This window comes from Gallinula chloropus, assembly GCF_964237585.1.
Source record: "Gallinula chloropus genome assembly, chromosome: Z".
Taxonomy (NCBI): Eukaryota; Metazoa; Chordata; class Aves; order Gruiformes; family Rallidae; genus Gallinula; species Gallinula chloropus.
The window spans coordinates 87,650,294-87,672,773 of NC_140089.1; the positions used below are offsets into that span (position 1 = coordinate 87,650,294).

Genomic DNA, 22,480 nt, shown 5'->3' on the forward strand with positions numbered 1-22,480 from the left:
TGTGGGGCAATGCATTAAGCAAAGATTTTGCCTCTCTCCGTTTGCCCTGAAAACATAAATGCACGTGGCTGGCAAATTTTACAAAGTTTTCAATGAAAAATCCTTAATGCCTTCCACAAAATAAGGAAACAGCAATCACTAAAACATTTAGTATTCATAGCAACCAGCTCTGGACACTCCTAAGAGATACTGCCTAGGGCTGTTCAAGGGATGTGGTCCCTCACACAATGGAAAGGACAATAAACTAGAGCAGCTCACCTGCACCAAACTGGATCACCAGTAACGATGAAGCACTGCGTGATATAACCTCAAACTCCTGTTTCTACAGGTTTTGCATAGAAAATACTTCACTGTGTAATGTGACAGCTCAGCTGTCTGGGGAGCTCTGCCTGGGGTGCAGAGCGTGGCATGTCCTCCAGAACGTACCTCAAGCAGCCTAATATGCTACTAGATAAACGTCACAGCTGTTCACAACTCTGGGTTGCAACTTCCTTATTGCACCATTTCATAGCTTCATAGGCTGAAACCTGGCCAATGGGCTATCTACCATTCCACAGGCACCTCTCTGCAATCCCTGTATCAGTCATGAGTGGCTAAAAACACCCTGTCAGGACACTGAATCCTTTGTGCACCTCAGGGAAGCAACAGGACAGGAAGGAATGCCACCAATGGGTGATCCTTGGGTGCAATCAGTGGGGCTCCAAGCCCAAGACTTGATAAAAACACAATTTCTCCAACTCCTTTCGTTTTAAAACCATTCACTACTGACCTAAAGTAAGCCACCTACCTTTGTTCTACAAGCTGAGGAACACACAATCCCTTTTGGCTCTTCACTTGCAGATATACTAGTTTTCAGGAGAGGAAGCGGCTGCAGAGATGCAATTTCTTAAACCATCATCTTTTGGGTTTTTTTTGTCAGCATATTTTGAGCAACAGAGGCTATTCCCTTCCCTCCACAGGCAAGGGATGAAGAAGAATAAAGAATGGTATTGACAAGATTCCATATTGAGGGGAACCGTCAACACATGAAGCTGCACTTCCAGCTACTCACAGAGGTCACAGAGGTTTTTTTCTAGGTTAAAGAGCATCTTTTAGAATGCCTTAAATGGTCCTGAGTCCACTGCTCCCATTTAATGTGTTGCACCAGCCCTGAGACTAGAGAATTGTACATGATTTCAAGCCTGTGTAGGTCTCATTCCCACCACTTCATCATGTTTGACTCCTGTTGAGAAATTGAGAGGGCCTGATGCTATCACTTATCTTTGAGCCATCACTGTTCTCCACAGGCAGGAAGAACTAGATTTGATTTCTGAAGTGACATGACCACATTTAGGCTGAACTGACAAGCTGGATGGGAGCACAGCCTGTGATGGGAGGAGAAGTTTCCCAAAAACTTCATTCAGAAGTTTCATGCCCTGTTGAGACAGACACTGAGACAAGTGTCACACTACAGACAAACAACCTTCAGGTGTCACCAGCCCTCCTGGGTGTTTATACAATATGGCCAGTGCAGTTCCATAACCCATTTCAGGTAACAACTTCAAGGCCATTCTTATTTTTGAACTGGTTTACTGATTTTAAACCAAGAGCAATGCAGTCCCCACATTTTTTTTCACTCATGTTATTACAGCCACTATCACCAGCCCAGCTCACATCCTGCTCACTGCAGGGGGGTCCTGCTCACAGCAGGGGGGTTGGACTAGATGACCTCTAAAGGTCCCTTCCAACCTTACACATCCTATGTCAAACACTAAGCATCCCCATTGTTAAATCCTCTACACCAGACTTGAATAAAATCAAGGCTGAGATGCCACAGGGGATGTGGCAGGTAGGTTCAGATATACACCTCAAGGAAAGTTTACATCCAGTGTTCACTGTCTAATCATGCATACTGAGTTTGAAACCAGACTTACTTGACTGACCAGAAAAGTTTTCTACAGCTGCACGTTACTGTAATTATTGTTTCCTGTTTTATGGGATGTATTACTTTTACTTTACACCAAAAGGCAACCTTCAACTACAACAGGGTACTGGAAAATTTGAAAAGGCATTACTGCAGAGAATATAGAACAGTATTTTTCATTGATGGCATGTGTGTGCACATATTATTCATGCATGCTGTTTACCCCCAGGACAAAACTGTATCTCACACTGAGCTAAAATTCCACTCCACAAGATGATTATAATTCCCTCCTGTAAAAAGTAAAAGCCATCTGATCAATATGTTGAACTCTGATAACCAAACATTGGTGTCAACATCTAATAACTAAGGAGTAGAGTATCTGGTTACCTACATCTGGGAAATAAGGATGGACTTGAGTTGTCCCAGATGAGGAGAATACATAAATTCTTGCATAACAGTAAATTTACTGAAGTGAAGACGCTCAAAAATGAAAGGCATCAAGTCAAAGCACCAGATTCAACACTTTTGAAGTCAGAAAGTGGCATTTAGAAGCCTCCAAAGTTTACTCTCACTGGTGCTTTTTTGTGGCTTCCTTGTTTGTTTTTCCATGTTATTACACATTGCAGGTGGGGAAGGGAGAGGAACCAATACTGAACACAACACCAAAACCAACACAGCAAAGGCTCACTTGCTAACCAAGAACAAGGCATATTTTTGAATAAAAATATACCTAAAACAATCTGACACTGTAAGAGACAGCACAGAGAACCTGGCATCTGAGAAGAGGCATGCAAACTACCTGCTACTTGAGAATTTTTACTACTCGTGTTTCTGGCACCTGTGATTATGTTTTCTTGTTTTCTTCCCTGATCCTGCCACTGTCTGACCTTGCCCAGCAGCTGACATAAAGAGAGAAGGCAGGAAGGAACCTTCAGTATTGGCTGAGCAAATGAGACAGAAAAAGGGAAAACAAAAAACCAACCCAAAACACCAAACCACAAAACCCAACAGAAGAAGTTTTAGTTTTACAAAAGGAAAAAAAAATTGAATTTGCTCAAGGAGGAAATTGCTTATCCTTCCTTGTAACTCTTCCCAGCTTCTGGAATTGCCCTTCTTTCTGCCACCCCGCAAGGGTAGCCTGTCCTCATAAGTCTTCAGAGGTGAACGCCTACACTCCTGTGAGGATACTCTCACCTGCTTACAACAACCTCCTGTAATCTGGGAGCTCGGGTCCTCTCTTCCTGAGAGCATTTCAGATTTGTCTGTTAAATGTAGTAGTTGAAATGAACGCTTTCATTATCCTTCTGACCTCAGACTGGGCAGACACTCTTCCTAAAGACACTCTTCACTGCCTGCCACTCAGGCACATGTAGGGGAAATACACAATTTTTTATATATGTATCAAAATCAGCACAATACAGCGATGCTTATTTGCACTTCAGTCCGGATTGGATGAAGACAAAGAAGAGTTTCCTTTCTAGAAAGCCTGGATAACACCAATCAGCAAAGGTATTTTGATGACAGCAGTTAAACATCAAAGAAACACTTTAAAATCAATGGGAGTCTGATGCCAGGAGCCGCTGGGGAGGAGGAGGAGGAGGAGGAGGAGGAGGAGGAGGAGGAGGAGGAGGAGGAGGAGGAGGAGGAGGAGGAGGAGGAGGAGGAGGAGGAGGAGGAGGAGGAGGAGGAGGAGGAGGAGGAGGAGGAGGAGGAGGAGGAGGTTAGCTCTGAGCCAAACTCCCGCTCGCGTGATGGCAGAGCCGCATCCCACACAAATGGATGCTGCGGCTTCCTGCAGCTTTACTCAATCTCCCCCATCATCTGGAAGCCCTCTGAGATAATCAAAAGATAATCAACACCAACGAACAAATATGACTTTGCGAAGGATTCTTCCAAACCTACTGTTTCTCATGTCTGAAGGAAATTCAGTGCCCTAAAACGGTCGCTGTAATTGGTTTGGTTTAGGTCACGTCGCTCGAAGTTGATGTAATTCGAGGTGGACACAGGACTACAACCAGGAGTAAGAGTTAAAAAATAACAAAGTGCTGAAATACATCATACGCTCACATTAGTTTTTTCCATCCAAAATTTCAAGGAGACACTTGAACAAGACAACAGCACTAAGAAAAACATGCAAAGCCACTTACAGCCTTATTTATTTAAACCAGAAAGTTGGCCTTTTCTCTTACTGAAGCGAACTGCAGTTTTAAAGTCAATATATCAAGGAGAGTAACGTAAACAGCACCCAGCCAGCATCTTTTTAACAACACAGAAACCAAGCAGATTGGGCAGCGTATAGAAAAAGCAGTATAAATCCAGTATTCACCAACCCCTCTGTAAAAACAACCTAGCCTGAAACAGCTTATGCAGGATTCAAAACTAAAAACTCCCAGTGCTGATGTTGAAGTAATTGTAATTGGTAATCTTCTTCTCGGTGCATGCCAGATTTTATGAAGTCCATAAATCTTGAACATTATTGAGGAAAAGTAAGGTCTTGAAGACATACATGCCACATGTATTAGCTCAGAGAAACTGGAGTAAGATGCAGCAATAAAATAAAAAAAAAAAAAGCCAATTCTGCTAAGCCTGATTAAATATTTAGGTCATATTGTTTCTGTGGCAGAATTTGAGAAATGCACAGCAAATACCCCGGTTTGCTCAGTCTGAAGACTTAATCTCTGTAATTTTGAAAGGGGGGTATGCTACAACGTGACCCTGTGGGAAAGCCAATGCAAAAGCCTTTAAAAAAAAACAACCAACAAACAAAAGTACAGGCTAATTAATCTAGCACATATTAGTCAGCACCCCGAACTATCTGCAGACACGTGGGGACAATGTTGTGACGCACTGTCAAGGTTTTACTACTCCTCAAGTTACATAACTCACGTTCTAGGAAGTCCCATTAGTCATTTCTCTTATGTTCCCAAAGACAAACCCAACCAAAACACATTCTATTCTCAATTACTACACTGATGATGACAATGTACTACATCATCCACTCTGTGAGAATGGTTAATTTATTCTCTGCCTAAAATATCACCTATTAATGTTATTTCATGCAGTATAGACAGCAGAAAGGCAAACAGCCAAGAACCTATCTGTCTTCTTGCCAGCAGTAAAATACATCATTTGAATCATCCAGAACAAGAATTTCGGGCAAAAGTTTTTATTTCTGTTTACTGCTCTGTCTCTGATGGCACAAACTATGGTACTGATGACCCACAGTAGAAAGAATACTGTGTGTTTGGGTTTTAGTACCAAGACAATTATGAGATTAACGTGTATGTCCCCAGAAAGGTGGTTTGGGCTCTTGGGGTGGGTTTCTGCCACTGTGCTGTAAGCAGAGTTAAGCTGCTTAAGGTAAAGTAGAAGTCAGTACTGGGGATGCAGGAGATCACACTGGCCTTTACCATACTGCAAGACTTTATCAGCCAGCATCAGTATTACTATTTCATTATTCTTATTTAAGAGTCATAATTGAGGTTGAACAGGACCTTAAGAGGTCTCCACAGCCCAACCTCCTGCTTAAAGCAGGGTTAACACTGAATCCAGACCAGGGTTCTGTCCAGTTGTGTCTTGAAAGTCTCCAGGGACAGGGACTCTACAACTTCTCTGGACTGCTGTGCCAACAGCTGCCCGACCATGAAAAACTGTCTTCTTCCATGGGGCTGGAGAACTTCAGTTGATGACCTTTCTCTTTCATCTTCCTGCCACACACTTGCACAAAGAGCCTGGCTCCATCTTCTCAGCAACCTCCTCCTCTATGTGGGAATGCTGTCAACCCCTTCTCTGAAGCTCCTCCCACAGCCTTACCCTGACATCTTTTCCAGGCTAAACAAGCCCAGTTCCCTCAGTCCATCTTCCTAGACCAAGTCCTCCAGCCCCCATCTATCATGGAAGCCCTCCACTGAACTTGGTCCAGTTTAGCAACACCTTCCCTATGACCAGGGGCCTAGAACCTGGATGCAGTTCTCCAGACGTGATCCAACAGACAGTGGTCTTGCAAGGCCATGAGTCAACTCTCAGCGTTCTCAGGCGCATTTCACCAGGTCCCATGGACACCCACGTACGTGTCAGTTCTCAAGTAAACCTTCATTTGATCCTTTTTCACTGCTGGAATTTTCCTTCCTCCTTGATCCCTGACAGAATTCCTCATCTAAGCAATAGGGGGACTTCTCCTAGCTTTCTAAAAATACTTCTTTTTTGCAAGCCTACTTCTCAGATACAAGTATCACTAAATTTACATCCTGTAGCACAGAGTGATGACAGGATTTTAAATTACACTATTGCCAAACAGCAGTTTGAGGGCAAGGGGTCATTATAGGGTTAAAGGTGCCATCACAACACAGAACAGAAAAGCAGGAAAATTATTTAAATGCTTAAGAAGTGATTATTTGTGATCGTGTGTCACAGACATTAAGTTCCCATGCCCTGAAGCAGCACTCTCTCACAGTACTGGGCAAATGTACACAACAGGCTTAGGAGAGAAGTATTATCATTATTCATGAAAGTATTTGCAGTGAAGGAGGGCAAGGAAATGAAAACCAAGCGAGTTCTGGGGAGGCCTGACAGACTGAAAATTCAGAGGTTAAATATACGAGACTCCGCTATAGAAAGGCCAAATTATCTCTGTATGGATGAGGTTCTATCCAAAGGAACACAGGGGTTTGTATGTCAGAAGTGGACACAAGGAGCTGATGGGCATCAGGAAAAAAGCCAAAAAGATATGAGAGAGCCAGGAGGAAACATCTCTTCAGTACTGATGCTTCAGACGAAGAGCAAAGGCTTTAATCTCCCAGATACTCCGGTTACTCAGAAGCCACATATCCCCGTCAGCTTAAGAGATGCTACTATGGGAATGTTGCTCTTGAAACCTCCTGCGCTTTTATCCCTTGGCTAGACACTTGTGATAATTCACAGGCTCTGCACGGGATTAAGGGAGATGCCTATGACACCAGCATTAACAGGGATGTTCACATCTCGGTCTGCCTGAACCCGAAAACCCTCCGTGGGGAGACAACAGCCACAGCACCACAGCTGTGGGCAGCACCCCTCTGAGCCCTCCGCCCACTTCCAGCAGCATTCACCCCATCTGAGCCCATGTATGTTGCCCAGTTTAGAGAAAGACTTAAACAGTGTGGACCCAAGAGCACAATTAGTGAGTTAGAGAAACATGTCTCTACACAACCCCACAGCAAATTCATTTATTCATTGCAGAACTAAGTGTATTTACCTTACCTAAAAGCCTGTTCTTTCCTAAACTTGCTGAAGGCCATTACCATTAAAAAGGTTGAGTCATTCAACAGCTATAAAGACCTGATGCACATTAAAGTTGTTACATCCTGATTCTTTCTTCTGTACCTATAGTTTCACCTTCCATTTACAACTGTCAGGTGCTTTAAATTGCAATATTCTCTTTGCGAGCCACACAAATTACAGTGGAAGTCTATGGCAGTGGGAAATACCTTGGCTTGAGTACTTAAGAGGCTCAGAAATTTCACAAACTGTTATATCATATTCCAAGAATCAGTTAGAAAACCTGTTTGAAAATCCTCTCTGAAGGTGGGGACTCAAACTTTCCACGTCTGGTGGAAAGGAAGGTTTCCAGGAGGAATTTGGAAGGCACTGACACAGTTCAGATGGTTGTTACCAGTAACTGCTCTACTCCCCTTCTTGCAGCCACTCATACTTATCTCTTGTACCTACTGGGGAGAGTAATTAGTTCCCTGAACTGGAAAGGTGGGAAAAAACCATCAGACATACATAATGACATCAGTCAAAACGTAAAACAGGCAGCAACCTGACAAGAAAAAACTAAATTTATAACCAGTGCTACATGCTTGGTTCATACTCATGCTTACTTACACTCATAACACAATTTCAGTTTGTCAGAGACATCCTTTTAAGTTCATTAGTCATTCATCTCTTAGAACACAGTCCACAGTTTTGTTCCAAAGTGAGTATTTCTAAAAAGGAAAGGGTACATGTTGTATCTGAATCCAGTGGCTAATGAGCCTGATGCACTGCAACTGAAGATAAAAGACAGGTTCTAGCAAGTCATTATCTTGAGTCACCTCTGTTTCTGTTAAGGAACGCTGCCCTACAAATATGTCACATTCAAAATAACCTGAGAAGACAAGGCTGCAGTTTCCAGGACTGCACTACAATAGGAAATAATAGTTTCTAAAAGAAGATCGGAATTCCCTTGGAGTTTTTTGGGGTCTAATTGAAGATGGGACAACAGGACCGTCTACCTCCTCACCACAGCTCACCACTGCATGCAGGAATGTGTAATGCTCTGGATTCACTGAAGCAGGTATCTGGACTTCAATAAACTTCAGTTCTGTCTTCATGATTCCGTGTTAATTTGCACCACGCTCATTTAATCACACATTCTGCCAAGCAGTGACTTCCTGCCTGTAGGACACTGAACTACACACCACTTCCAGGATGGCAGAAGACTAATGGCTTGTTGCAATGACTTTCCCCTTCCAGAAAATGAGAAAATGCCAGAATTGCCACAACGTCTCTGCTTTTACGAGCAGAGACATACAAAGGGGTCAAGGGAAGAGAGAACCATCGTGTCTGAAGTTGAGCATTTACAGTGGTGTATATTTAGGTATCAAAAACCTTTTAGAGCCAGGTCAGCAAACAGGAACAGGATTTTTAAGGAGCCCCATGCTGTGACACATGGAGAGGAGGATAACAGTGCAGCCGCTCTGCGTTACGCACGAAGATGCTGAGGCAGAGTGAAGCAACAGTTTCTCCAAGACCCCTCTGTGGTTCACACTGATCCAATCTCCCTCAAAACAAAGCCCTGAGTCTGTCCATCTGGGAGATCTCCATAACCCGTGAGCTTGGTGCTGTGGGGCTCCAGGCATTCTGATGGCACGCAGGGCACTCAACTGCTCATGCCAGATGGGGGACGAGGGTATTACCGTCCCATCAGGTGCCCACTCGGAATCCCCAGCAGGTTCGGCCGGGCTTAAACCAAGTTCAATGACATTTCCATGTTGGAAACAGCTGATATCAGCCTAAAACCTCACCTCCATATGTTACACACAGGAAAAACCAGGCGAGCCCACATGGAGCACTCCTCTTTCTGTATTTTAATTCTGCGCTTTAATACATTAGACCACGACACTCAACGTGCAGTAACAAACTGCACTTAATTCCTTTCAAAAATTAACTTTGTTACATTTACATTGCTAAGTCACACCAGCAAGAGGACATTTCCTACTAATATTATTTTTCCTGTTATCTGAACAATTATCTCCCCTTTTGTCACAGCCTTTCCTACTAATTGCAGCGACGCCTCCCAATTTTGGAATAGCTGATCAGCTTATAAGCTTCCCTACAGCTAATCTAGGTCAACAAGCTACTAATAAGGCCAGCATATGTTTCTTTTATTTAACACTATTGAGTTCTTTATAAATTGCTTCTGTCTCCCAACAAAAGCCACTCCACAAGAGTCAGGAATCTCTGTATGCATGCACGTGCTGACAGCGTGGAGGATGAGGAGCATAAAAACACCTGCAAACAGCCCAGTGTGTCTGTGCCTGTGCACACCTCACAGAAGAGCAAGCCAACACCACCCAAGGTTCACTAGTTGACACCAAACTCTCTCCAGCTATCCTTCTGGGAGCCCAAGTTCTACCACTGACAGTCCACAGATTAAAAGCACAGTTCAAGTCCCAGTGGCTTGGAGCTGTCTGATCATCCACTCCCACAATGTCCCCTTTCAAACATGGCCTGAACATGAGACAATCAACAATTCCCTTTCTCTGAGCAGCTGTTAGTTTTCACATCTAATAAAAATTATTTTATCAGTTTTGTAACATACTGCACCCCGTTGGGGGTGTGTGTGTGTGTGTAAAGAAAATCTCATTATAAAGCCTTTTTTCCCTAGGTAGTATGTCATTTCATATCCAGGTTAGATAATAAAAAGTTTTGCTTTCTAAACTATGATGTTACCAAACTCTTTAGAAGTTAAGAACTAAAACATCTTTCAGGTTTTTAAAATTCTTACTTTTGAGGTAACCTCATCCAGCCAGTTATGTGGATTTCCATACTGACAAGAACTTATTGGTAAAACCTCAGTTTACCTGCAGCACAAGGTAAATGCCACCAAAGCGAAGGATGGGGGGCGGTGGTGGGGGAATCAACACCAACCTTTGAAACTAATGAATTAATCAGTCTGGGTGCTATTTGGCAATGAAAGCTGGCTGGGATGAGCAGCTTGTTTGCTTCTGAGGACACAGAAAAAACAAAGACTCTGGTTGAATTGCAGATAAGTCACCTGAAACTGTATCCATGGAAAAATGTTTCCTCCCTGTTTATTTCAGTGACCTGACGTCTGCATGAAAATATTCAGAGGCACAAGTGCTGACGGCCACTGTTTGTACCAAGAGGTGCCCCCAAAGCAGGGGATCAAGAGTCCAGGGCTGCAGGGCACCCTGCATGCTCACAGCTGCACCATGAGCACTGCCAGCCAAGTCCAACACAACCCAGATGTTAAAAATCCCCTAACAAACAGTCATACTGTTGCAACAGGTTTCATTCAGACAATTGTCTTCTAGCACAACTACAACCCATGTGAGACAGAAAAGAGGAGAGAAAACTACCCATTATTCTTGATAATTCATATCAGAGATACCTATGTTTCACTCTCAGAAACCAGGGACCTGTGACGATGCTCCTCCTGATACCCTCAGAGTTTACACAGCACTATGTATTTCACCATGTATGATTTTAGTGAAGCTGTTCATTACTCACAAATCCTTTTTCCTGTTCTTTTTGCTCATAAAAAAGTAAAGGAAAGCTGATGCTCAGAGAGCTCACAATTTAACAGCCCTAGCCACAGGACATTAATTCCAAAACCTCTTTCAGAGCTTGATCTTTTATTATCATGTAACTTGACTTGTGAAGTACCTTGATGTACACTGGCGTGAAAGCAGATGCTGCCTTTTTTCTCTAGGGTTTCCTATTATGATTACAAGATAGTAAACAGATTTAATTTAATGGTCCAATTATGATTTGAACCCAGAATATAAAAGACTTTGTCTACTGATCGTTCTTTTGGTGGCATTAAAACGCTGCTACCAAAAGCCAGGCTCCCTGTGTGCAGGGTGTGATGCAAACCTACACATTTCAAAGCATCCTCAGAGTCACACACCTCTACACAACAGGAATCCTGTGTTACAACAGTAACTCCTTTTTATACTGTGTGTTAATAAAGGTATGGGTTGATAATTTGGGTTAGAGCTCTATGATCCTTGGGGTCCCTTCCAACCCAGACCATTCTATGATTCTATGATTCTAATTATGCTGTAACTCTTATCACTGACACCTTTAATTGTGTTGTTCTTTGATTTCTGAAAAATGAACGCTGACTTTTCTGAAATCAGACATCTTCCACTCCTAAATTCAGAATTATTTTAGGAAACTTTCTATTAGAAAAAAAGGCTCTAAATTAAATTGTTCTCTCACTATAATAAGTAAACGAGAAAGATGCGTTTAATAGAAGTACTGCATAGCCTATTCACAAAATAGAATCATAGAATCACAGAGTGCTTTGGGTTGGAAGTGACCTCAAAGCCCATCAACTTCCAACCTCCTGCTAGTGAGGACACTCTCACTATACCAGGGTGCCCCAAGCCCCATCCAACATGGAACTAGGGATCCAGGGGCTTCCACAGCCTCTCTGGGCACCCTGTGCCAGGGCCTCACCACCCTCAGAGTGAAGAATTTCTTCCTATTGATCCAACTCTGCCCTCTTCCAGCATGAAGCCATCACCCTGTGTCCTGTCCCTGCACCCCCTGGTGAGCAGCCCCTCTCCCACTTTCCTGTAGCAAAGTGTTGCTAGGCCGCAATTAGGTCTCCCTGGAGCCTTCCGTCTCCAGGCTGAACCAACCCAACTCTCTCAGCCTGTCCTCACAGCAGAGGTTCTCCAGCTCCCTGATCATCTTTGTGGCCTCCTCTGGACTCACTCCAACAGCTCTGTGTCTTTCCTGCACTGAGGACCCCACAGTTGGAATGCAGGGGAGTCTCGCAAGAGCAGAGCAGAGGGGCAGAATCCCCTCCCTCAACCACTAACAACTCTTTGAGTGCCATCTAGCCAGTTCTTTATCCACTGGTCCATCTGTTGAATCCATGTCTCCCCAGTTTAGAGACAAGAATGTCATGCTGGACAGTGTTGAATGCCTTGCACAAGTCCAGGAAGATGAGGCCCATCATTCTTCCTTTGTCCACCATCTTTGTTACTCCATCACAGAAGGCTATCAGATTTGTCAGGCAGGATTTGCCCTTAGTGAAGCCAGGTTGGCTGTCACCAATCACCTCCTTATTCTCCATGTACCTGAGCACAGTCTCCAGGAGGATCTGCTCCACGATCTTGCCAGGCACAGAGGTGAGACAGAGAGGCCTGTAGTTCCCTGGATTGTAGGTCCCTTTTTCCTCTTTTTAAAAATGGGGGTTATGTTTCCCATTTTCCTGTCAGTAAATCCCTTTTTCTCAATTCAGCTATCTCCTTTAAAAGTCTGAAAAGCTTACTATGCAAAGATTTGACCATTTAAAACTCATGATTTCTGTATGAGAAGCATTTCTTCTGCTCCTACACTCGTTTTCAAATGAGAACACAATTAGAAACCAAACACCTTTGAAGCATTCACACAGCAGCCTACATATTCTTTGCATTCCCTAAGTTTTTTTCCTTAAGAAATGCCCTTGATTTGGGTGCCTCAATGCCACCAGTTTTCTGCAAGCTGTCCCAGTGCTGTTTTTTCCAATGAAAGAGTAAGAAGCTGTATGTAAAAGAGCTTCCCAAAAGCACTGTGGACATCAAAGAAGAAAAAAGGCAGGAAAACCAGAATGCTCACAGTGAGTAAAGCCACGTGGGAGAGAGATTTGTTTATCTTCCTATGTGAGCAGTCTAATGAGTTTCGGGGCAGCAATTACACCCCATTATTGTCACTGTTAAAAAGTATTATTAAGGAATCAGTAAATTTTAATTTCACCACATTCGCACACTAACAATTTCATATTTTTCAGCTCAACACAGCCCCTAATAAGCAGGTCAGACCACACGTGTCTTGCTGCTGCAGAGGCCTTTTTCTTTTTTGCTGAGCACAGACTGGATTGTTTGAATAAGCAAACGCCTGGTCAACTCAAAATGCCTGCTGCTCTAGACACAGAGATCCTCGTTGAAGAAAGTTTAGGCTGAAAAACACTTCATCAATACACATAAATTTTCAGTTAATAATCATAGGCCAGGGAAAAAAGGTCACAGTAGCAGAGGTAATTAACATGCATTACAGAGTCATCATTCTGCCTAACACAGCAACATGTAATCTGAGCCATGAAACACGAGCTGGCACTGTGCGCTGGCAGCCCCAGAAGCCCCCCGTGTCCTGGGCTGCATCCCCAGCAGCGGGACTGGCAGGGCTGGGACAGGGGGATCCTGCCCCTCTGCTCCCCTCTGGGACACAGACCCCCCAGCAGTGCTGCCTCCAGCTCGGGGGTCCCCAGGACAAGGAGGATGTGGAGCTGTGGGCGTGAGGCCTGGTGAGGCCGTGGAGACGATCCGAGGGCTGGAGCCCCTCTGCTCTGGAGCCAGGCTGGGAGAGCTGGGCTGGCTCAGCCTGGGGAAGAGAAGGCTGCTGCTGGGGAGAGTTCCCAGCCCCTTCCCATCCCTCCAGGGGCTCCAGGAGAGCTGGAGAGGGGCTGGTGCCCAGGGCAGGGAGGGCCAGGCCCCGGGGAACGGCCTCCAGCTGCAGGAGGGCAGCTGGAGAGGGGCTGGGAGGCCAAAATCCTTCCCAGGAAGCGGGGAGGCCCTGGCACAGGGTGCCCAGAGAAGCTGGGGCTGCCCCTGGATCCCTGGCAGGGCTCAAAGCCAGGTTGGATGGGACTTGGGGCACCCTGGGCTGGTGGTGGGGGTCCCTGCCCATGGCAGGGGTAGCACCAGGGGGACTTGGAAGTCCTTCCATGATTAATATCCTCCTTATTCCTATTTTATAAAAGCAGCAACTGACATGCACTAGGGGAAAGCAGACACAAACTATAAGTATTCTTCTTTTAAGGAGAGTAAAATAAGAACATCGACAATAACTAATTAATCTGATTACTTAAACCCTATAAAATGTAAGGAGAAAGTATAGTCAGGAAAAAGAAAATGTCAGCTGCTCCATCAAATAACATGGGAAATGTTAGAAAGACATGTCATTCTATAAAGGTGACTGGTAAAAGAAAAACTTTACCACTTTAGTAGAGGATACTGTGAACTAACCAAAATTCAAATTCACAAACCCAACAGGTATGCATATAGTAAGGAAAACCCATTCTTGGGTAAGCAGCAAACTCTAATCTGCCAATGAACTGGTATTTGTTTCTGCAAACACAGGCACTCAAGAATTACACCAGCACTCAAGAACAAGGCACACCCTTAAATGATTAAAAATGATGTCCTAAAATTGAAGAAAAATTTCATGGCTAATATTTTTTGTGATTTATATTTTAACTTGGAGTTACTGATTTAATTGCAAAAGTTGTAGAGAGCACTGATAAATTTGTGCTTAAAGCAAATAGTGTCATTGCTGAAAAACAGCTGATAAACTTAAAATCCCTAAGACTCTGGATGCATGTTACTCCCTATTTCAAACAATTAACTGTACACCTTCATACTCAGGAACAAAAAACACACAGCCACATGCATGTATTACAAAAAATCAGAGAATTCCTCGGGGAAAAGGCAAGCTACAAGACCAGTTATGAGAAATGTATTTTTTTTCTCACACCATACATGTTTTTTCACTCTCTGTAGCATTAAATACAGTAACATCCAACAAGAAATTTGCTGATCAAAGCTACTTGCAGGTGGTAAGTAATTATTAACAAATACTTTGCAGTAGCTGTATTGCATTTCTACAGGAGCTCGCACATTCCAATTTAAAGACAGCTTTTAATCCAACATGACATTCTTCAAGAATTGTGAAATGATTTCACTCCAGAGAATCTTGTCAGACTACAAGCAGAAACAGCAGTAGGAACATTAAACTGCTAACACAGGAAACCATGAGACCACTGGTTTGGCTGGGGAGGTGAAACTTCACAGATAGAGCAGCAGATACCAAACTAGATGGGAATTTTTCTTGGCAGCTCATGAAACGTAACTGACAAGTAGAAAACGATGAAGACTCTGTCAGAGTGTTCAAAGGGGCAGATTTCAGCCTCCTCTCATCGGGGAGCAGGTGTATACAGGGAACAAGAGTGAATCAGTCACCCTTTACAAGCATGGATACTTAAGAGTGCTGCTTGTGACTATGAAAAACCAGCCAAACCCAACATTTAGCTACCAGAGCAGCCAGCATCCTGCTCCAGGATATGCAACAGCACTCAGCAGCAGCAGGTTCAAGGCTGGCTCAGCACTGAGAAGTAGCCTTGCTCTCTCTGCTTCTCCTGGACAGGGAGTTGGTACAGACAGCCATACCTATCCTGCTTTGCTCACCTAACAGGTACAGCAGAGCTACAAGGACACCCACAACGTACTGCACCACACAGCACACTCAAGTGAAAGTCTCTGATCTGCATCCCTGTTAAGCACACCTTTTTATATAATTCCACCCAACTTCTCTGCGCATCTAGAGGATGACAGAAACCTCTTTGTTCATATCAATCCCTGAATCCCATGGAACTCTCTACAATAGCCAAAAAAATAAAGAAAAAATGTGACATCTGAACCTGGAGAAGAGAAGGGTTCAGGGAGATCTTATAGCTGCCTGCCATTACCTGATAGGGCCTACAAGAAAGCTGGGGAGGGACTTTTTAGAAGGGCCTGGAGTGATAGGACAAGGGGGAATGGTTTTAAATTGGAAGGGGGAAGATTTAGATTGGATATTAGGACGAAATTCTTCACTCTGAGGGTGGGGAGACCCTGGCACAGGGTGCCAAGGGAGGTGGTGGCTGCCCCCTCCCTGGCAATGCATGAGACCGGGTTGGATGGGGCCTTGAGCAGCCTGGTCTGGTGAGAGGTGTCCCGGCCCATGGCAGGGGGCTGGGACTCAATCTTGGAGGTCCCTCCCCACCCTAACTATTCTATGATTCTATGATATAATTAAGTGCCATCTTTTGATACTTAAGGAACTTAAGTCATCCCTTCCTTATCAAGGAGAAGCACAACGAATAAAATTGTTCCTCTGAGGTGCTGGAGTGTGTCCAGAGAAGGGCAACAGAGTGGAGAACAGTCTGGGGCACAACTCTGATGGGGAGTGGTTGAGGGACCTGAGGGTGTTCAGCCTGGAGAAGAGGAGGCTGAGGGGAGACCTGATCTCTCTCTACAACTCCCTGGAAGGAAGGTGTGGTGAGGGGGGAGTCAGTCTCCTCTCCCAAGTACTAAGCGACGGGACAAGAGGAAACAGCCTCAAGTTGTGCCAGGGGAGGTTGAGGTTGGAGATGAGGAAAAACATCTTCAGCCAAAGGGCTGTCAGGTGCTGGAACAGGCTGCCCAGGGCAGTGGTGGGGTCACCATCCCTGGGGGGATTTAAAGGATGTGTAGATGTGGTGCTGGAGACATGGTTTAGCAGTGAGCTTGGCTGTCCTTGATGATCTTTTCCAACCTATTCTATGATTCTCTGTGTCTCCCACAGCCCTGCATGTGAACAGCTGCAGTGACAGTGTAGGGGGAAAAAAAGAAAAAAAGAAAACTGGATAGTGCTTCTAGCCCCTGTAGTCATCTAATGTTAAGTGCTCGTGTCTAATTAGCGAGGTGTATGGCAGCCTCTAGTGGTACAGACCTACTCAGAGAACAGCAGACATTCCACTGCAGGAAGCCATAGGAGAGGCATTTGCCTTAAGTAATCAGTCATCTCTCTGCTGCTAATTTTATTAGAATGACATGGGGATGAGATGCCAGAATACAGCTGCTCAGGGGGAAGACTCTCCTCTCCACTTCCAAGCCCGGCTCACATACAAGAGCAGGCAGACAAGCTGCAGACACCCCGAGTATCACCACAGCAGCCTAAAAGGACATGAAAGGAATTAATGCTGACTGACTCCAGTTTGAAGTGACAAACTGAATGCCTGCATTAATATGCCAGTTGGGAGCATGGCTTTACTTCTGGTAGTGGCACTTGTAGAATAGAAATCAAGGAAAGACAAAAAAAAAAAGCATCCTCACTGCAGGTAAGTAATGCTCCTCCTTGTTGTTGTTTGTTGCTTAGAGACCACACAGCCACCTCTGGTAGTCATCTGTGACAGTAGTGACACATTTCATTTCACTTTTTGTATAATACTCCACCAATATAATTTAAAGACACTAAAAAGGTCAGCACTATGCAAGAGAGACACAGTGCAGTGCAAGCTGGCCCATGGGACGATGCTGAGTAAACAGCTCTGTGTATTTAGCAACAAGCCAGTGGCAGCAGCAGACAGACAAGGGGAGGACCTCAAAGTCAGGGCAATCTACAAGAGAGGACATCCAACGTTAAGTGAATACTGCCCTGGATCTTATTATAAAGTATCTATTATATCTATTTTTACTTCTAGCAGCTGCTTGTGATAGATTTATACAAATCTGTCAGTTTTCATGCTTGCTGGAACGTGATACAAATTGCCCAACATCAAGAAGTTGTGTTTTACTGAGCTCTTAAGTACACTGCGTTGATATTCCCAGCTAACTCTCTCATAGAAAACAGTCTTCAGAATTTCAAACAATTGGCAGTCTCTGCTCAGAACAGGATTAGGAAAAAGCCTGCATGGAAATGGAATTACTTCTCACATTAAGGAAGGAATCATTAGAGCATCTGGTGAGGCTTAAACGATGACTGTCTATATTCAGTCGTATGGCTAAGCAGATTTTAAGTTAAGTGTTTCACAGCTACTTAATTCAAAAACCTATACCCTAAAATACTTTACATAATGTCAAGTACCATCTTCTTTTCAGGCTTTTCCCCCACAGAATATCATTTTTCGTTATGGATACTGTGGTTTACTCTCTGAGACACTTGCACTCTGATGGTAGAGCCAGAACAGCGATTTAAACACAAATGTTCTGCTTTGGCATCACAGAGCAAGCTGGGTCCATCAGTGCTGCCTACATTTAATTACAGTGGCAAACAGACTTCATAAGGTAAGAAAAGGAAGGACAATGTATACCTCAAAACATCAATATCTTGTAACACATTTGTGTTGGTAAGTGCTTCTACTGCTTTTCTTGATGAGTGAAACTTTAGAAGAAAACTGTGTATCTTGAGAGGAAATCAGGTTAAAATATTTCCTTTATGACACTTAAGCCTCCTAGGGAACCCAAGGTTGTGAAGCTCCTGAGAAGACAGTGCTAGTGCTATCATACTGGTAACAGAGTCTCTCAGATGACAGGCTGCCCTAGAATGGACTCTTGCTTCCAGCCTGACCATGCCCCAGCTCTATGGGTACATTTTACACAAATTTTGCAGAGTCTTTTGATGTATAAGAAGTCAGGATCATAGTGAGAAATTAAATGCCAACCTTGGTGGCCATTTTTGCCTATTGTCCAGATGTAGCTTTCCAATGGCCAAATAAGATCACAGAATCCCAGACTGGTCTGGGTTGGAAGGTATCCCAAGGGTCACAGAGCTCCAACCCCCTGCCACAGGCAGGGACACCAACCTCCAGGCCTGGAGCTACACAAGGTTGCCCAGGCCCCCAGACAACCTGGCCTTGAACACCCCCAGGGATGGGGCACCCACCCCCTCTCTGGGCAGCCTGTTCCAGCCCCTCACCACTCTCTCTGCAAAGAACTTCCCCCTAAAATCTCATCTCCCCCTTCCCTCCTCCAGCTTCACTCCAGCCCCCTTGTCCTGCCAGTCTCTGCCCTTTGAACAAGCCCATTCCCCTCCTGTTCCTCTGCTCCCTTCAGGGACTGGAAGGCTGCAATGAGGTCCCCCCACAGCCTTCTCTTCTCCAGGCTGCCCCAGCCCAGCTCCCTCAGCCTCTCTCCATAGGGGAGCTGCTCCAGCCCTCTGAGCATCTCCGTGGCTCCTCTGACCCCTCTCCAACAGTCCCACATCTTCCTTGTGTTGGGCCCCAGCTCTGGACACAGGACTCCAGCTGGCACCCAATGGTTGGGATAACCAACATCCTTCTCAGACTGCTCTCCTACCACACCACAGCTGGCTGGATACTCTTTGGTTATTATTTGTAATACTGCCCAGCTCAGATCTCATGTGACAGGTCTCTGTGAGAAGCCACAATGAAACCAAACAGCACTAGCTAAGAGCTAGTGGAAGAACTACGAGCTTTGAATAAGCCAGGAGCATGTGTTTGCTCCAATGTCTCTCTATTTGACACAGTTTGAGTTTGATTTTCTTAATCCTTCACATAACAGATGATAATTTGATGCACAATTTTAACACCCCCACCCCACCCCCCCCACCCCTTTTTCCCATTTGCCCCTATTGACTCCTTTCTACACCCATGGATGTCAGGCAACAGCAGAAGTTCACCTGCCTTCAGTAAGAATATCAGCATGATCATTTCACAAGTCAAGCAGCAATGCTGAAGTCTCACTGTAACTATGCACATCTAAAGACATGATGAGTTAGGTACCAACATCACAACAGTCTGTTGAAATGTTGCATGCAAGGAATGCAAGAGAATTTCTGGGTGCTGCACATCCTTCCTTGGGTCTGGAGATGGTCTTGATTCCTTGATTTCCATCAGGGAATCAGCTGCCTCAAAGATGCCATTACAGATGGTGAAAACTGCAGGTGAAAAGGCTGGGAGAGGCTTGGGAAGAGCCTCACAGCATATAAAGGCTCCGTTTATGCTTCTGCTTTGCAAGGGTGAGGCAAGATGTGTGCAGAGGTACTGAAGCTGCTGCTTCTCTACTGGTGGATGCTACACCTCCCAATAAGCCAGCAGACCACATGCTGAACCATTTCATAATCCACTTAAATCAAAATAACCCTTTCAGAGCTTTCTCTGAGCTCTGAGTTTACATTTTGAGCAGTAGATATCCATAAACTCAGAGCATTTTGACATAAGCCACACAAAAATACACATGGAATTAGCTAGTTGACTGTGAGATTACTGAGCAGTCACAACAGCCAGCTGTAAAGAACTAGCAAGATAACATCTTTCTGGCCCAAATATAACCAGAAGAGCACACTTTGTGTTGGGTCTGCAGAAAAAGCAGTAGGGTAAAATGGAATGAAATCAGAAACTGGGAGTATAGGAAAAAGCTCTGAAGTGGAAAACAAAGCATCACAATGAAAAACAGACCAAGTTTTTGAGCATCAAGGTAGTGTAACTCACACCACACCAGTATCTGTGGCTTCAGAGGCCAATGTTTGCAAACACTGTGAAAACTCAAGACTCTGTGTCTCTGATTTGAGAAATGAAGGCTGCAGGTACTGAACACCATGTCCATGACATGTAACAGGAAAACAGCTTCAATTCAAATTCTGAATGATCATTATCAGTGCCAAGGTATGAAAACAGGGAGTGTGTCAAGCAGGGAAAGGATAACTTCCATCCATTTCCAAAGGAGAAGAGGATCGGAGAGAATTAAATCCTAAAGAGCAGTGATTTAAGAACGAGGTGTATCTCTGGCTAACCCAGTCCTTTACAAAGTGTACAAGCATGCAATTATCATTTACTTATTTCTGGCACACTGTCTTTACTTGACAAGCACTTTTAACAGTTTATTCCAGATGACACTAACAAGTACCTTCCCAGTTTCCCTTGGAACAGGGCTGGCTGCCAAGACAAGAGTGATGCCTGATGTATGACTACCTACCTTCACACAGTGCTCTGCCACACAGATACAAGATAGGAAGGACCAGCTTTCATTTCTACTACTTTAAAGTTACAGCCCTGTTTCAGAACCAAAGCAGGTATTGACTATTTCCACACAGGCTAATTAGCTTTATCACTTGAAAAATATGGCTGTAATCATCACAGCCCGTATTAGTGGGGCCCCATCACAAAATGACTGTTAGATTCTGTCTGATTTAACAAGTAAATCTTCTGACAAATATGCAGGAGGAAGTAAAACCAAGCTGAAAATCCAGTTCACATAGTACTTAGGCAGCACCACTCAGTGTATTTTTGTGACACACGGCCTAGAAAAGCACAATTCACACAACTCCCTGAACTTCTTCCAGTTTAAAAGCCACTGCTGAGCTATTCTTTCGAGGCAACCAGAAGTCCTAAGTTTTCCAGATAGGGAAACTAGTGGGTTTTGTGTGCATTCAGAACAGACCCACCTAGAAACCAAACAGGATTTATTATGGGATTATTTAGTTATTCTATTATAAATTCAGCTACTTAAATAACCATTATCCACTACAGCACATATCATTCCTCCACTCCCGACTTTCACCAGACTTTCAAGAGAGGGTTATTTCTGAAGTTTTATATTTACCTGATGATCCTCTGAGCTGCATACTGGTGAAGCGAGCGGAACTGTGCTGACATATTTGCTAAGGCTGCCAGACAATTTGTGTGAAGGTATTTGTCCTGTCAGAAAGAGGAGGGAAAAAAAGAACAACACATCAAACCGTCCTTCAGACACACACTGACACCTACTGCAGAAATCACTCAAAAGCCTGTGTAACACATGTTGCTTTAAAAGATAAGGTCTAAAGCAAAGGGCAGAAATGCAAAGTGTGCATTCTTGGTGATGATTTAAGTAAGTTTTCTTAAAATGCAAGGCTTATAAAATAGTGATTGTTTTGTAGAGGTTTCAGGGCGCACAGGTATGTCTACAGATCTTTAGCAATGCTGATTTGCAATGACACCACTGGTGTAACAAATACTGAAAGACATTCTCCTCTGTTCCCTTTATCTCTCTCTCACTCCTTTCTGTAGAATTATCCTAAAATATTCTGCTTCATAGCTCATCTCCCTATTACCTCTTTCAAAGCATTCTATGTAGCCACAACTATACCTATACAATATCTCAGAGCCCTGGTCCCCATTTGAATGAAGTCAAGGGTTTTCACAGAATCAAACTTGTCCTCTTGTCCAATCCAATAGGGAATTATTTTTTCCCTATTTAAATTTAAAATATGCATTTACATAGCATAACAGAACCCAAATCTCACAGACATATGCCCAAAGCACCCTCATTTCTTCTATTCTTTTGGATCATACAAGTGAAATCCTCAAGCTTTCCAATCAGAAATACATTTATGCAATTTTTTTTTTGCTACTTTCCACATAAAAACTTTTATGCCTTTAATTACAGGCTGTGAAGATGAAGCAGTTTTGCTGTGATGGAGCTCAAAAATCTTTTATAGCTAGGTCACTGTCCTACTTCATAAAAGCCCTAACAATAAATTGAGCTGAAATTCCCAGAGAGCCAAACAACCTATGACAAATCGTTGGTTCTAAAACTAAGGAACTTTTTATTCTCTTTGGAAGGTGAGGAGTTTGCTGCCTGATTTAATGGTCTCAGGAGAAGCCTACTCAATGGACCAGCTGGTAATAGAGAAATTGTGTTACAAGTTCTAAACCACTTAACATTTGTGCCTAGCTAATACAGGTGATCTTCCCGTTTCCTGTAAACTCAGATGCCAGCTAGTTGCAACAGAATGAAGAAA

At 43.9% G+C, this 22,480-nt stretch overlaps 1 protein-coding gene across 1 annotated transcript in view; it reads right to left on the reverse strand.

Moving 5' to 3' along the window:
* DYM (dymeclin) overlaps positions 1 to 22,480 on the reverse strand; it is a 246,520-nt gene that overhangs the window by 99,336 nt on the left and 124,704 nt on the right. The window contains exon 13 of the mRNA XM_084278113.1: positions 21,301 to 21,395. Within this exon, the coding sequence (XP_084134239.1) occupies positions 21,301 to 21,395 (95 nt within the window). The remainder of the gene's footprint in view (positions 1 to 21,300; positions 21,396 to 22,480) is intronic.